Here is a 14,613-nt window from a genome sequence, read left to right on the forward strand (position 1 = left end):
CAGCTCCGATTAAATTGTGATATCAATTCTGTAGCTATTCCCCAGGGAGCACGTTTTTTTAATGAAATACCTGTATCCCTCTCATCACAACAAGACTCCACACTGTGCAGGAAAAACCATTACATACATGAAAATAACCTTGATGCATGGGAATTAAACACACAAACTAACAGATAAATCATCAGAAGAAGGCAGAGAGGAAGTAAATAACAACAGGAACACGGAAGGCAGACAGAATTGCTTAGACACGGGTGTCACATGAAATTTAAATGTTCTGGAAAGTTCCTTATACAGCTTTAGCCTTTTTTATCTCATGAAGTCCCTAAGTGACACACACTGAACAGTCTGGTGGGTCATGGTCTTTGTCATTTGCTTTTGTCTTCCCATAACAACATGTCCAAGATGTCCATGTGCCATGTGCCAGGCTAATACATGTGACAGAACTAGCTAGATTTGGAAAGGTTTTTTGTTGCTAAAGTTAACATTCAAGCCATTTAAGAATAAAAATGCTTACATGACATGTCATTTGTTAAACATTAAGCTGTCTTCGGCTCTTTTCTGCTCTAACAATTGTACATTTAACCTATGTGGGACGAATAAAGGTATTCTGATTCTGATTACATTTAACCTGTTGTGGAAACATTTCTTGATGAAATTGATATGAAACAAATGCCATAAATATTGCTGTGACACTGGTATGCACAATTAGAAATATGATTATGATCTGGTCAGTTAATTTAGCTGATTCAATTATATTTAGTTAACATATGCTTTATTCTTCAATTCAAAGTATGTTCAAACAAATGCAAACCAAAAAATCATCCTCGTTAATTAAGTTATAAATAAGAGTTACTTTACCATTAAAGCCCAGATATTTGACACTAGTGGGGGTTACTTATCAGAAATGTGTCTATTTAGTCTAAATGACGTTCCCCTTAATTTCCCCAAAAGTAGAAATGGGTCCGGGTTCTTATGGGTTAAACGTATAGGCATAATAGAACTACCGTATTATATGTATTCAACTTGTGCCCCGCTGGACTTACTTTTCTGTGGTTGACCGTTACTGTGACATATCAGTATAGCCACGGAAGATAGTTTGTGTGTTTCATTCCCATGCATCAAGGTTATTTTCATGTATGTAATTGTTTTTCCTGCAGTGTAGAGTCTTGTTGTGATGAGAGGGATACAGGTATTTCATTAAAAAAACGTGCTCCCTGGAGAATAGCTACAGAATTGATATCACAATTTAATCGGAGCTGATCACAAGTTTTCATAGATGATCCAGTCATCTCGATGAGTGTTCGGGCTGTGAATAACCAACTTGTGTTTTACTTTTAGGCTGTCTGAAGGTATGGACAACTATCAAAGCTACTATACATCACATTAAGAACGATGAACAAATGAAAGTCGGACACAAATATATAATTTAAATGATTTATTGAAGTTTGCAATGTTTTCAACAGGCATCCACACAGTCACCTACTTTGTAATGTTCGATACCTCCTTGTAAGCGTCACGACATCGGCCTCTCACCAGTGGCGTTGCGCAATATTTCGGGGCTCCCCCGCAGGTCGGACCATGGGGCCCCGCCCCCTCCCCTAAATCGATAATAGAGTGACATGGGATAGACATCGCGGCAACTTTTTTAAATGTTTATTTTTTCAGGCATCTTTTGAAAACAGTATAGGTCAGTAACTTTATGTATAAAGATACATCTGATTTAAACAGTATAGGGTCAGTAGGAACTTTCTGTATAAAGATACATCTGATTTAAACAGTAGGGTCAGTAGGAACTTTCTGTATAATATACATCTGATTTAAACAGTAAGGTCAGTAGGAACTGTATAATAATATACATCTGATTTAAACATCATTGACAAATACAAACAAGTGGCTGCAGTGCATGACATTAAGGATTTTGGGAGATGGCCCTATGGGCCATCTAAGCTAATTTACAGATGGCCCTGAGCCCAATAGAGATGGCCCTGAAAAAAGGGCGCGGACGAAATGACGCACGAAAGGTGTCTGGTGCATTCTCTAGACTGAATTATAAGATGAACAACCATATTATATTGTACAATTTCAAGTTTATTCTTCATTTCACTTCTTCTTGTTTGTGTTTGCTGATTCAACGACTAATGGTCTTTCAAGAAAGTGTCAATGTCTGACTCGTCTATGTCTGACTCATCCGAGTCGTCAAGAGCTTCAGCCAAGCGCTTATCGCCAGCAGCCACATTCTCTGCCTCAAGCCCGAGCTCGTCAAATATGGCCTCCTGGCGCACATTTTCCTCCTGCTCGGCTTCCTGATCCATAAGAACCAGGTCTTCATAGAGGTCGTCCCGTATCTCCTGCTCCTGCTCCTTCTGCCACGGGTTGAAGCCAGGGCGACGAGCCCTATTTCCTGAGGTCCACCACTTCTCCACGGCTCCAGCAGCATCAAAGTTGTCCATTGAGGGGCCCTCAATGGAGGAAAACATCAGGCGGCTGAGCTGCTCAGTACCCAGACAGGAACGCCAGTCGTTCTTCACCCTCTTCATGCAGCTGAACCCCCGCTCACACACTGCAGTGTTGACTGCCAGAACAAGGTATACTTCAAACAGTATTGACAGCCCCTTATACTGTTTGCATCTCTCAGTGTCACACAGGATGCCAGAGAAGATCTGTGGCATTCGAAGTGTGCGGGCTGCTGCATAACTCTTGTAGAGGATGAACTCAGACTTCAGCATTTTAGTTGTAACACTGTGCTCGTCCATCAGGGGCTGATAATGCTCACAGATATCAGCAAAGTCTTGTTTGCCATAGGCAGCCAGCTCCTGTCTGTCAGAGGGCCACTGACTGGGGTTGAAGATGGCACATTTTGAAGGGACACTCCCTTTCTGGAGATCTTGGAATCTTTTCTCCAGGTGCTTGATTAGCACATCTGCAAACACATAAAAAATGTCAAATTATAATCCCTGTATTTGGACCACCATAAAAACATCATCTATTAAAACATGTTATGCCCATATTTACTTATGAAGAAAATATTTACTTTTGAAGAAAAAATATTGAATATTTACTTTGAAGAAAATATTATTGGGCACATACCTATGACTTTCTTCCGGAGAAAGAGAATCTGCCCTTCGTTGACATACTTGAGTTTAGTCCCTCGGAAGAGGCCGGTTTCTGAGACTGCATCAATGACCTCCTGCATCCCCTCAGTTGGTTCGAACTGCAGGTCCACTAACTTCAGTGAGCATGTCTCCAGGGCTTCCACAGCATCACATACAGTCAGGCTGTCCTTCTGGAAGTTCAGTGACAACTCAGAGAGGGCTTCAAAAGTGTCACGCATGAAATAACTGAAAAGAACATTGTCATAGTCCATGAGGAAGGTGAGGATCCTGTACGCCCTTCCTCGCACCTTTGGGCTTGGCTTTGGTCTTCTATCAGTGCTTAGGAGATCCTGGAAGTAGGTCACGAATACCGCGTAGCTTTCGCACACAATCTGCAATAAAGATAGGAATTTTATATTTTCTATGCTGATGAGATGTAATTATCTATTAAATATTTGTTTAGACCTACCTTGTTGGCTTTGTGTATGTATGGGAGAAATCTCGCCCCAGCAAGGTTGGTTGGCTTCAGCACTTTCTCCTCCAAGGCATCCGCTACCAAACGCAGCTCATGTAAGGCTTTTGGGCTGAACTTATAGTGCTTGTAAAGCCACTTAAGGTTCTGATGAAGTGCCTTGAGCTTGTCAAGCTCCTTGAGGCTGTCAACGAGCCCCCTCTCAGCACGGTGGGCCACACAGTGAAGAGCGATGAGATATGCGATATCCCGTTTGAGGAGGGCCTGGACACCATTGTCTTTCCCGAAGTTAACAGCAGCCCCATCTGCCCCGAACCCCACCAACCTCTTCTTCCAGTCGTCCACTCTACCCCGTGCAAATGCTGTTTTTCAAATAGTTTTCAAATAGCACATTATTAAATGTCTTCAGCAAACCATTTTTTTTTTTAAATAGATAATCACATGTCATCAGCAAAGAATGTCTTACCTCCCATAATGAGTGCATATAGGCCTTTAGCATTGGCTCGCTTGACGTGTTCAATGCTAAAAAACACATTCTTTGGCCTCTTGGTGGAGTCTAGGTACCGTACGTACACGATTTCTTGTTCCAGGATCGCCTTGTCCGTTGCCCCATCTATCATGACTGAGAAGAATCGGGCACTCTTCACCTCAGCCAGAATAGGGTCATAAATGAACTGGTAGATGTCCACAAAAAATCTAAAAGTAAAAATATCAATTAATTTAATACATTTGCATGTGGCAGTTGTAACAGTTTAAGGTGAAATAAATGCAAGAAGTACCGGTACCAGTAATTCAAAAAATTACTTGTGAAGAAAAGATATTTACTTTTGAAGAAAATATTTACCGTGCGCAGGCTTTGTCGTGGTGGTAACACAGGGGCATCTTGGCACCGGTCCTCCTGTTCAGGTCCACCAAGACAGGAAAATCTGCAAAGGGCCTCTCACTCTTGACCACAAAGTAGGCCACATGGAAAAGGTTGCTCATGCCAGCACGAAGTTCATCCTGCATCTTAGAGAGGCCACGCAGTATACGGGCCACCACAGAATTCTCACCAGCAATCTTTGCTTGGGCAGCTGCAGCACACATCTCCTGCTTCTTGCTTGGATCATGACAATCCAGTAATGTTTTGCGGAACGTACTGTTGCCCTTGTACAGACTGCATGTCCTGAAATTAGGGAAAAATAAAAATAAGCAATTTGGGGTTTGGGGCAGCATTTTTTCTAATTCGAGACATGGACAAAGATTGGCCAGAACTCCCCCTGTACATAGTGTAATTTGGGGCCAGAATATAGAAAAAAAATTGAAAATCAAAAGTACATATACAAAATTGCATAATTATATAATAATAAGTTCATACATACTTATCACTGATGGAAGGGAAATGTCTGCAAGGCTCACAGAACATTTCATTCTTCTCTTTGTCAAATCTCAGCCATGGAAACTGGTCCAGCCAAGCTGGGATGAATGCCCTTGCCCTCTCCTTCCCCTCATAGTCTCTGGCCTTCTGGATTCTCTCTTCTTCTGACTGGGATTCTCTTTTTGATTCTCTTTTTTTGGGGGGGGGCTGCAGCTCAGTCTTTCTCTTCTTCTTTCCAGGTTGTTCACCTTGCTTTGGTGGACTAAGAAACATTGTAATACACTCTGACTTTAAACGATTTGATCATTATGTATTCAGCATCAGAATCCGTAACTAAACGGAAATTTCCGCGAAAATGTGGTTGCATTCGGTACATTGTCCGGGTAGTATTCAGTTGCGCCACTTATGTGACAGACAAGAATAGTCAATTCTAATGTCTAACACATAATGTGGAGAAAGGGATGTCCTGTATGGGTGGATTGTGCGTTGATCTGTTGGTAATGCCTCGGGGTTCCGTTTGGCATGTAAACAAATGCATAATGCTGCGCAGTACGCTATACTTTGCGGCCTCACCCGGTTGCATAGCGACACTTATTGTTTAGGTGTCTTTTAATAAGCAGGCAGTCATATCATTAGCTAGAACTAGCTGGATCTGATCGATATGGACATAAACGCGAGTGAAGTCTAATCTGACGGGAGAGAGAGATCAGCTGCTGCTGACGAGTCGACATGCAGCACTGCATGATCACATGCAGCGGTGAGCGGAACAAAACACACACTTCAGGTTAGAATATCACACGTAGATATTTTAATTACCTCTCAAACTACCTAAAATAGTTATAGATATGTTTAGTTTTACTGTCGGGTCACTCATTACTGGATCCGCGAGCTGCATGATACTAGAATAATCAACAAGTCCTCCAACTAATACGACCAAATAGGTCGATTGTTTTCCTCGTTTTCCGACCCATTAATACGACCCAGAGCAGCGTTTTCAATCAACGGGTGCGTCAGCCTGTATACCTTTACGACCCACGGGCGCGTTTTAAATCAACGGGAGGCGGCGTAATGACGTACAACGTCCTCGACAACTTCTGTTAACAACCATCGTTTTTCAGACACGTACACTCTTCAAAAATCACGGCTTTCTGTCGTAGAACAAAACGTGATCCGCCTCTTAAATTTGTGTCGACCACAGACCTTATTTCGAGCTATTTTCCCAAATCCTATGGAGAAATCTCATTGGTTCTGACGCGAGGGAACCGGAAGTGGTCAAATGCTAACTCACCGGGGTTTTGGACTCGTCACTGCATCAGACAACATCCATTTATTTCCCAGACAAGCTAATAAACGTGAGTAGTCAGATATCAAAAGTATATTCATTTTGGGATATGTATTATGTTGTTTTATTTTGTCGTCTAGTACAGTGACTAAGATTACTATGTTTACCTAGGAATAATGATAGCAAAGCTAAATTAGCCAAAAGTAGAATCAGCTAACGTTAACGTGAGCATGGAAGTTATGTGATCCATCGGTTCATGCGGTTGATCCAAATGTTATCAAACGTCACATTCTTTATAACTATATTAAATACTATTTATCTATTAAGTGAAGAGTGACCAGGGGTGTAATACTGCCGGAACACCGCTCCGGCACCTAAAACGGGGATGGTTGTTAGCATCTGGTGCTAGCTAGCTATGATAACGGATAGGCTAAGAGGCTAATGTACCTAATGTAATGTTTACACAGTTAACTTTAGTCTAAGTTATCTCAGTGGGTCTGAAACAGTTTGGTCACCATATATGGAAATACATATTTCCAAGGCACACTTTTATATTATTGTAATGTTCCACAATAGGAGTCGGAAATTCAAGTTCTTAGGTTCAATAGCTCCTTTGGTAGTATACAAATACAGGTTCATAGGTCACAGGTTGCAGGTCGCAGGTTCAACGTCACACAGCACCCTAAAAAAAATCGAATGAATCTAAAACATCGATGAAATCATTACAATTCATACTATTGGACATACAACAAATGCATAAAAAAACAAAACAGTAAATAGTTAAATATGCACAAAGATACATTTAAAAAAAGTATTATTCTTATCATTTTTTTTATTATTGAAATGTATACAGTTAAGTTTCATATGGGTGTTGACAGATGTATCCATAGATTTAGTTAATTTTGCCCTCAAGTGCACAAGATTGATGCATTTAACTTCACGGGGGCCTCCGGACCCCCCTAGAGGACATGAGGTCCACCCCCACTTAAAACATATTCACATGGATAGGATACTAAATACATGTGCACACTTTTTATATAGTAACCTTTGTACCTCAGCAGGAGGGAGTTAGTTTATAAAGGTCCTTCACTGATCACTTAACTATCACGCAGCTGTGTGCAGCATTTACTGTAAGAATCACACATTTATTCAATAATGCAGACTTAATAAATGACCATTCTTTGTTGATTCTGGCTGGAGTGTTAATTGACAGTAGTTACATAAGCTTCAAAACAAGCCACAACTGCGCGTGCACACGTGCAGAACTTATAGAATTAGCAATACACCCCTGCTAATGATGATTTTAGTATTATTTTCTGTGATGATGGAGCATCAACTTTTGGATCAACCAGATATTGACAGATTAGGGTTGTCCATAACAGTCACTTTAAACATGTGACTGACTCTGTATAACATTGTTTTCCTTACTCTTGTGATTTTTGTTCATCCTATCTAAAAGATAAAAAAACATGAGTTCATTGTTTTAACAAGATTTTTCACGATATAATAAAATACATGAATCCTGTAAACATTTGTAGTATAGTATTCTTATTTTTGGTATTCCCTGACATTATCTGTGTTTCTGTTACAGATGCCTACTCAAAAAGTGTGCCAGACATGCAGGCAAAGCATAGGAGTAGCAAGTAAAAAATGCAAACAATGTGGTGCCATCCAACCCTACAAAGAGAAACTCTCCAAGCAAAAAGAAAAGGTTGCACAGGAGTGGAAGGCCACGCAACAGAAAAACCACAGTGTCAACAAAGTGTATGACTCGACACATTTACTGGTAAGCTTTTTTCTCTTGCAGATGTCAGTTATCATAAAAAAGTGTGTAAATAATCCCTGATCTTAATCTTTTTATACAAATTGTTAAATTACTGAATTGATTTATACTTTCCAACAGTCGCCCTCATTTACTTTTTAAAAATAATCCTAATTTCTTAAGTAAGTTTATGTGAGAAGTACAGACTAGTGCACGATTACTGCACTTCATGTAATGTGTTAAGCAAAATTGTTGTCACCGTTGTATTTAAAGCTGTAAAGGCATAACACATTTTTTCGAACTGATGTTAGATAGTGTTTGTACTTGCAAGCACCCAGTTTTAGTAAAACATTATTTCTTAACCAGAAGTAACATAGTTCAGGCCAGTGGTAATTCCTAGAATCAGAGCTTCAATGTACATGTTTTTCTAATTATATCTTACAAAAAAACCTGCATTTTGGTGTTTTATATTTTATTTTGGAACTTCATGGTATGGAAAACACATAATTATGTGACTATGGTTTCCAAAAGTAAAATAAATGAAATATCATATACATTTTTGAATAAATGGTAAAACCAAGAATGTCACAGAATCAAAACCAGCCCATATTAATATAGTGCTTGAAAGACAATCAAGACCTGGAAAGAGTTAGTATTAATAAAGAGGCCCTTAAAAGCACTTTCATTAAGCTTACCAGAGTCTCTGACTTTGAGCCGTGTTCGAACAGTCATTTCAAAATTCCCCTGTAACACCAGCTTTACATCTGAAGTGCTGTTAATGCAGAACTTTGAACCTGAAATGATATAGGTTATAGCTTGCTGACATGTTTCAAAGCTAAATGTAGCTTATACAGATATCTGAATGTGAGAGTTAAATGGACCCATATTAGGGATGCCAGAAACTGACCATGATCAAAATCGGACAGCCCTGGCGAATATTAATTGATTATTCGCCGCCGAATTGAAACTAAGCCAGGAAAAAAAAGAAATACATAAATAATAATACAAATATATATAAATAAAATCGAATTTTAAAAATAATTTTCGATTATGGAGACTGTAACGAATATTCGAAAAATAGAATAATCGCTGGCATCCCTAACCCATATAAAAATAACTATGCCCATGTAAAAAAAACTCAAAGTGAACCCGAGCTCGATAAACTTCTTTTTTTTTTACAGTTCTTTTTTAGGGGCTCCCCTAAAAGGGGTCTAAAATCACACCTGGTTAATTGTGGGGTGCCTTCCTCAATGTGCACACGTATCACCTCAGTGCATTTTTCACTTATGCAAAATAAATGGAGTTATAATGGCTTTAGGTGTGTGAAAATGTTTAGAACTGTTGTGTACATAATATTTCTTGTTTTTTTGTGTCCATTGTGTTCCAGCTTCACAAATGGAAAATGTTAGATCGGCGTCCCATCCTCCTTCTTGCCAAGAGAGGCACAAATGGTTTTTGCCGATTGCATCTGTCCATGGCAAATCGAGACAGAAGATGGTAACAATGCACTTGTTACCATAAAGAGGATTTACGAAAGCCTTATTAATGGTAAAGTATACAAATCTGCATGCTATATTTCAGCAATTTATCTGTTAACATGTTTTGTAAATTAGTTGCTCAGTTATCTGGTTTTAAATGTAAAAAAATGTGAATCACTGTTTACCAAGTAGTACAAATATGTCGTTATGTCTTGTTTTGTCAGTTAAAGGGCCCATGTCATGCTTTTCTGGTTATTACCCGTCCCCTTGTGTGTTATGAAGCTTTTCCTGCATGTAAACGGTCTGCAGAGTCACAAACCCTCAAAGTACACCCTGTAGCGAGTAAAACTCTAACACAGAAAATACCTGTCTATGCTGCTCTTTTTCAATTTTTTTCTTCCTGAGTATAGTGACGTAACGGGCATAGTGACGTACCGGCTCACACACACACACTCACTCAGCCTTATCTTTTCTCAGCCGAGGCTCCGCGGATCTCCTCACGCACACACGCACTCACACTCACAGCCTGGCTGTGAGTGTGAGTGCGTGTGTGCGCTCAGGCTGAGTTCCTCGCTGTCTCGCAGACCCCACACAGCAACCAGGAAACAACACCAGTAATCCAGCTCACACTGTCTGCTCCTCGAGCCTCAAAGGGCGGAGCAGCGAGCCCCCCAACGTCCCGCCAACACGGCACCCAGACCCCACGCAGCATTCTCATCTGTTTGTCCTTACTGGTGTCATTTCCTGGTTGCTAACAAACGCCATTGTAACACAGAATCACTGATGTTCCGCTGTTTCATTTTTAGCTGTAATTACTCAGATTATAAATGTATATGGCGGATTATACTTGGTCATTTACTCACCATGCGTCTACTTTTTTTTCTTCTCAATAGTGACTTTGGCAGTTGAACCTGAGGGCCCTTGTACCACACAGGCAGAAATGGCCGCAGACCCAGGATCAGACTTGTCTGTACCTCTTACCACCGAGACTGACACTGAGTTCACTCTCTTCCTCACTCCTGTGTCCTCCGGCCTGACTCCTGCTCTCTCCTCCGGGCTGACTCCTGCTCTCTCCTCCGGGCTGACTCCTGCTCTCTCCTCCGGGCTGACTCCTGCTCTCTCCTCCGGGCTGACTCCTGCTCTCTCCTCCGGCCTGACTCCTGCTCTCTCCTCCGGGCTGACTCCTGCTCTCTCCTCCGGCCTGACTCCTGCTCTCTCCTCCGGCCTGACTCCTGCTCTCTCCTCCGGGCTGACTCCTGCTCTCTCCTCCGGGCTGACTCCTGCTCTCTCCTCCGGCCTGACTCCTGCTCTCTCCTCCGGGCTGACTCCTGCTCTCTCCTCCGGCCTGACTCCTGCTCTCTCCTCCGGGCTGACTCCTGCTCTCTCCTCCGGGCTGACTCCTGCTCTCTCCTCCGGCCTGACTCCTGCTCTCTCCTCCGGGCTGACTCCTGCTCTCTCCTCCGGCCTGACTCCTGCTCTCTCCTCCGGCCTGACTCCTGCTCTCTCCTCCGGGCTGACTCCTGCTCTCTCCTCCGGGCTGACTCCTGCTCTCTCCTCCGGCCTGACTCCTGCTCTCTCCTCCGGGCTGACTCCTGCTCTCTCCTCCGGCCTGACTCCTGCTCTCTCCTCCGGGCTGACTCCTGCTCTCTCCTCCGGGCTGACTCCTGCTCTCTCCTCCGGGCTGACTCCTGCTCTCTCCTCCGGGCTGACTCCTGCTCTCTCCTCCGGCCTGACTCCTGCTCTCTCCTCCGGGCTGACTCCTGCTCTCTCCTCCGGCCTGACTCCTGCTCTCTCCTCCGGGCTGACTCCTGCTTTCTCCTCCGGGCTGACTCCTGCTCTCTCCTCCGGGCTGACTCCTGCTCTCTCCTCCGGCCTGACTCCTGCTCTCTCCTCCGGGCTGACTCCTGCTCTCTCCTCCGGGCTGACTCCTGCTCTCTCCTCCGGGCTGACTCCTGCTCTCTCCTCCGGGCTGACTCCTGCTCTCTCCTCAGTGTCTTCCTCACAGAAAAGAAGACCAACGAGGAATAAAGTGGCAATTAATGGTATGTGCGGGTTAATTGGTAATTATCTTATTTACATCGACTGAAACTGTGTTTGATTTTGCACATTGAATTAGTTAAAGAGAGAGAAAACAATCATCGGTACAATTAGAATACACCACCTTTTGTTTTGTTTAAGACTTTGCAGTATCGAAAGTCTCAGTGCCATTTTGAACAGTTTAATTGAGCACAATGTGATGTTAGGCAATGTTTAGGAGGTTATTGCTGAACTTCAACTTATTACCATCTTTTAATTCCTTGCAGAATGTCCCATTCATCAAGGGTCAGACACTTTCCCCTACAAAAAACTACTGAGGGAACGAATCAGGGAGGTTTGTTTAGAAAATATTTTTAAATAAATAAACAATGACAATAATGTTTCCGTGGAACCAAGTCTTATCTTATTGGATTTTCGTATACTTTGTTTAAAAGGAGTGTTTCAGTCTTAAGCATGACTGCTAATGTAAATATTGAAATTACAGTAACAATAATTTATTATTAATTTAAGGTTGAGGTACTTGTGTAATGCTTCATGTCGCATTAATGCATCATGTCCAGCCATTTATTTGTATATTACATTTTTTCTTGTAATCCTTTGTAGGTGAATTCCTATTCTTGGCAGTACAAATATTTTTTTAAATAATAATAGTATTCCAAAATATTAAACTGATGGGGAAAATGCTATTGACTATGTTACAGTCCTTCATATGTTTGAGTTAATCGTACCTACTATTATTTCAAATTATCATTTGATTTCACTGGACTTTTTGTATTTACATGTATGACATTTGAAAAAAATGAAGTTTACCTAAAATCTGTGTTTCTTTACTCAGGGCCATACCGAGGTGTTGGTGCAGTGGCAGTCTTGCTCTGGATGGTATGTATCTAATCTGAAGTTTCCTTCAGTGTAGCTGATGGGTCTGGCAGAACAGGGGCCACAAAGTAGTCTTACCAACCAACTTCATCAACCCTGAGATCACTAACTTAAACATTTTGGGTTCCTCAGCAGTAAATTGAATTTAGTTGATCACATGGGGGTGGGGAGCCATGTCATCAATGGCTCTATCAGACGTTTGCGCCATAAAGTAAGACATCCAAGTTCTCTGCCCTTCGTCATTCAGACATCGCGCCCTAGAAACGCTGTCTGATTGTAACACATAAGCAGGGAAGTAGCCTACATTGAAATAGAAATTAAAATATACAATAGAGTTTATCATTGATCAATATCACTAAAGGTTAAATGATTGATATGTGAGGCTGGATGGTATTTGATCTCTTTTGTAATTACTGACTTGTTACATTTGTTCTTAACAATTATACTATAAGTATAGTTAGTAGTAATAAGTAGTATTATTTCTGTGTGCAGTCTTGCAGGCAGTTGTCTAAGTTTAGTGCTGTATGTTTGGGCATTGATAAGACAGCAAATTCAAAGAATTGGTCAAATGAAACATTGACTTTGAAATAAAAAATGTACCTTGTATTATATATGATGTACGTGTTATATATAAATATATACATTATACTGCACTTTCATCATGATATTTTTGAGTGACTTAGTATATCTTCTCATTTGAAATAGCATTGTCAACATACTGTAGAACTACATATTCCAAAAAGTAATACTTTTTGCTGTGTCAGTATTGTCATACTGATATTCTGTACAAACTGTGAAGTCCATTGAGACAAATGTAACATTTGTGATATTGGGCTATATAAATAAACATTGATTGATTGATTGATGGACTGTTTCTGTTTTACAGTGGGGCGAAGTGGAAAAATTCCTGGGAGCCGAAGGAAAACTTTTCCAGTTAAATATGGCTGACTTTTTTTTTTCTATTTTGGAGTAATAAAATACATATAAAAAAACATCTATGTAAGTGTTGTGCCTATTTGTGTTCTTATGTTATCAGTGAGCTGAAGCCAAGACAAATACAAATATGTTTTAAGTGTATCCATACAAACTCATTCTCTAAAACTGTCATGATTGGTCTGTTGTGAATGACACCCATGAGGAAAAAGGTCCTATACATTATATCACATCGGCAGGGCTGTGATGTGATGAGGCCCTCGCGAGCGTCGACGGGGGGGTGGTGTGTAAACCCTGGACACACCAAGCCGATTACAGCTAGTGGAGCCTCGCAGCAGAAACTGTGGCGCGCTCAATTGCGCCGCATTTGCGCATCAGATGAGGCTCCCTCCACAAGATAAGGGCGAGAGGCAGACGCAGTCTGTGTGATCGGCGTGTATGGAGGGGCGGGCCTGCACATCGGCATATCACAGACTGGTGCATACATTGTACAGGCGGCAATTTGAAATGGAACGCAGCCCACACACGGCAGACAAACCCAAACACTTTTGGAACACGCCACCTCCAGACACATTAACATGCACTCCCCTAACTTTCCCCTAATCTGACATTGTATTTCATTCCATAACATATAAATATACTGTTCACCCATGTGAAACACACACACTGAAACCAAAATAATTTACAAACATGTGAAAATCTTTCATATGCGATGGAAACTTCTGAAGCAATGGAAACAGGAGTCAGAGAGACACGAGGAGAGCAGGAACTTTGATGGCAAACTGATGGTTTATTCACAAGACATGTTGTGTGCCACGAATTGACACAAAAGATGCCAAACCAATTCTGAAGATCTCTACCCCAGACCCATATTTAGCTAGTTCTGAGAGAAGAATCAACATTGTGCATAACAAGATAAAACCAACACCTCTATCAGCTGACGCCAATAGGCAGGAACAGGGAGACAAAACACTGAGAGCACAGTAGCCAAGGCTACAGGTGCCTGTGCTCAGTCAGGAAAAGACCTGGGGGGTATACCACGAAACTGGTTCAACCTAACCTGGATATGTTTGAGTTAGCCGGTTGGCCTAATCCAAAACATACGCCCTCTCGCTAAACGGCACTACGACACGGGTTATCAAGTGGTTCGCTCAAGCCAGCCGTGTCCTATCTAGTTAGGTGCGCGTTCACATAAAAGGGGTAGTATTTGGAGCATTCGACCAATCACAAACATGGAGAAGCGTACTGACAGCGCAGCGCGTATACTTCCTGAATGAAAAGTCAACTATATAATTAGACAAATATGAAGACTTTAAACATCCAT

At 41.5% G+C, this 14,613-nt stretch overlaps 1 protein-coding gene and 2 long non-coding RNA genes across 4 annotated transcripts; 2 read left to right on the forward strand and 1 right to left on the reverse strand.

Moving 5' to 3' along the window:
• Positions 1 to 1,485: 1,485 nt before the first annotated feature.
• Positions 1,486 to 5,723, reverse strand: LOC307019468 (zinc finger protein 862-like). 2 transcript variants are annotated; one of them, XM_079650419.1, is made up of 7 exons: positions 4,926 to 5,723; positions 4,409 to 4,729; positions 4,031 to 4,260; positions 3,562 to 3,926; positions 3,401 to 3,484; positions 3,088 to 3,283; positions 1,486 to 2,920 (listed from the first exon to the last, which is right to left on the reverse strand). In XM_079650419.1, the coding sequence occupies exons 1-7, from the start codon at positions 5,192 to 5,194 to the stop codon at positions 2,136 to 2,138; spliced, it is 2,250 nt and encodes a 749-aa protein (XP_079506545.1). In that variant the 5' UTR covers positions 5,195 to 5,723; the 3' UTR covers positions 1,486 to 2,135. The 2 variants fall into 2 exon arrangements, with proteins under 2 accessions (XP_079506545.1, XP_079506544.1); XM_079650418.1 differs by having other exon boundaries at positions 3,088 to 3,484.
• A 173-nt stretch (positions 5,724 to 5,896) lies between these two features.
• On the forward strand, positions 5,897 to 10,590 carry LOC307019470. Its single transcript, XR_013802670.1, has 4 exons — positions 5,897 to 6,273; positions 7,795 to 7,989; positions 9,353 to 9,513; positions 10,337 to 10,590. It is a non-coding gene; the product is annotated as an uncharacterized lncRNA (long non-coding RNA).
• Positions 10,591 to 11,240: 650 nt separating this feature from the next.
• On the forward strand, positions 11,241 to 13,562 carry LOC307019597. Its single transcript, XR_013802702.1, has 4 exons — positions 11,241 to 11,485; positions 11,747 to 11,814; positions 12,316 to 12,359; positions 13,243 to 13,562. It is a non-coding gene; the product is annotated as an uncharacterized lncRNA (long non-coding RNA).
• Positions 13,563 to 14,613: the final 1,051 nt, after the last annotated feature.

This window comes from Notothenia rossii (genome assembly GCF_949606895.1).
Source record: "Notothenia rossii genome assembly, chromosome: 9".
NCBI lineage: Eukaryota > Metazoa > Chordata > Actinopteri > Perciformes > Nototheniidae > Notothenia > Notothenia rossii.

What these genes read in the sequence shown, in the direction of transcription:
- LOC307019468 (XM_079650418.1), bottom strand. Translation starts at nt 5,194, where the DNA reads ATGTTTCTTAGTCCACCAAAGCAAGGTGAACAACCTGGAAAGAAGAAG. An exon ending in TTCCCTTCCATCAGTGATAA is followed by an intron (nt 4,730 to 4,925) that starts GTATGTATGAAC and finishes CCCTAATTTCAG; the next exon opens with GACATGCAGTCTGTACAAGG. An exon ending in ACATACACAAAGCCAACAAG is followed by an intron (nt 3,485 to 3,561) that starts GTAGGTCTAAAC and finishes TCTTTATTGCAG; the next exon opens with ATTGTGTGCGAAAGCTACGC.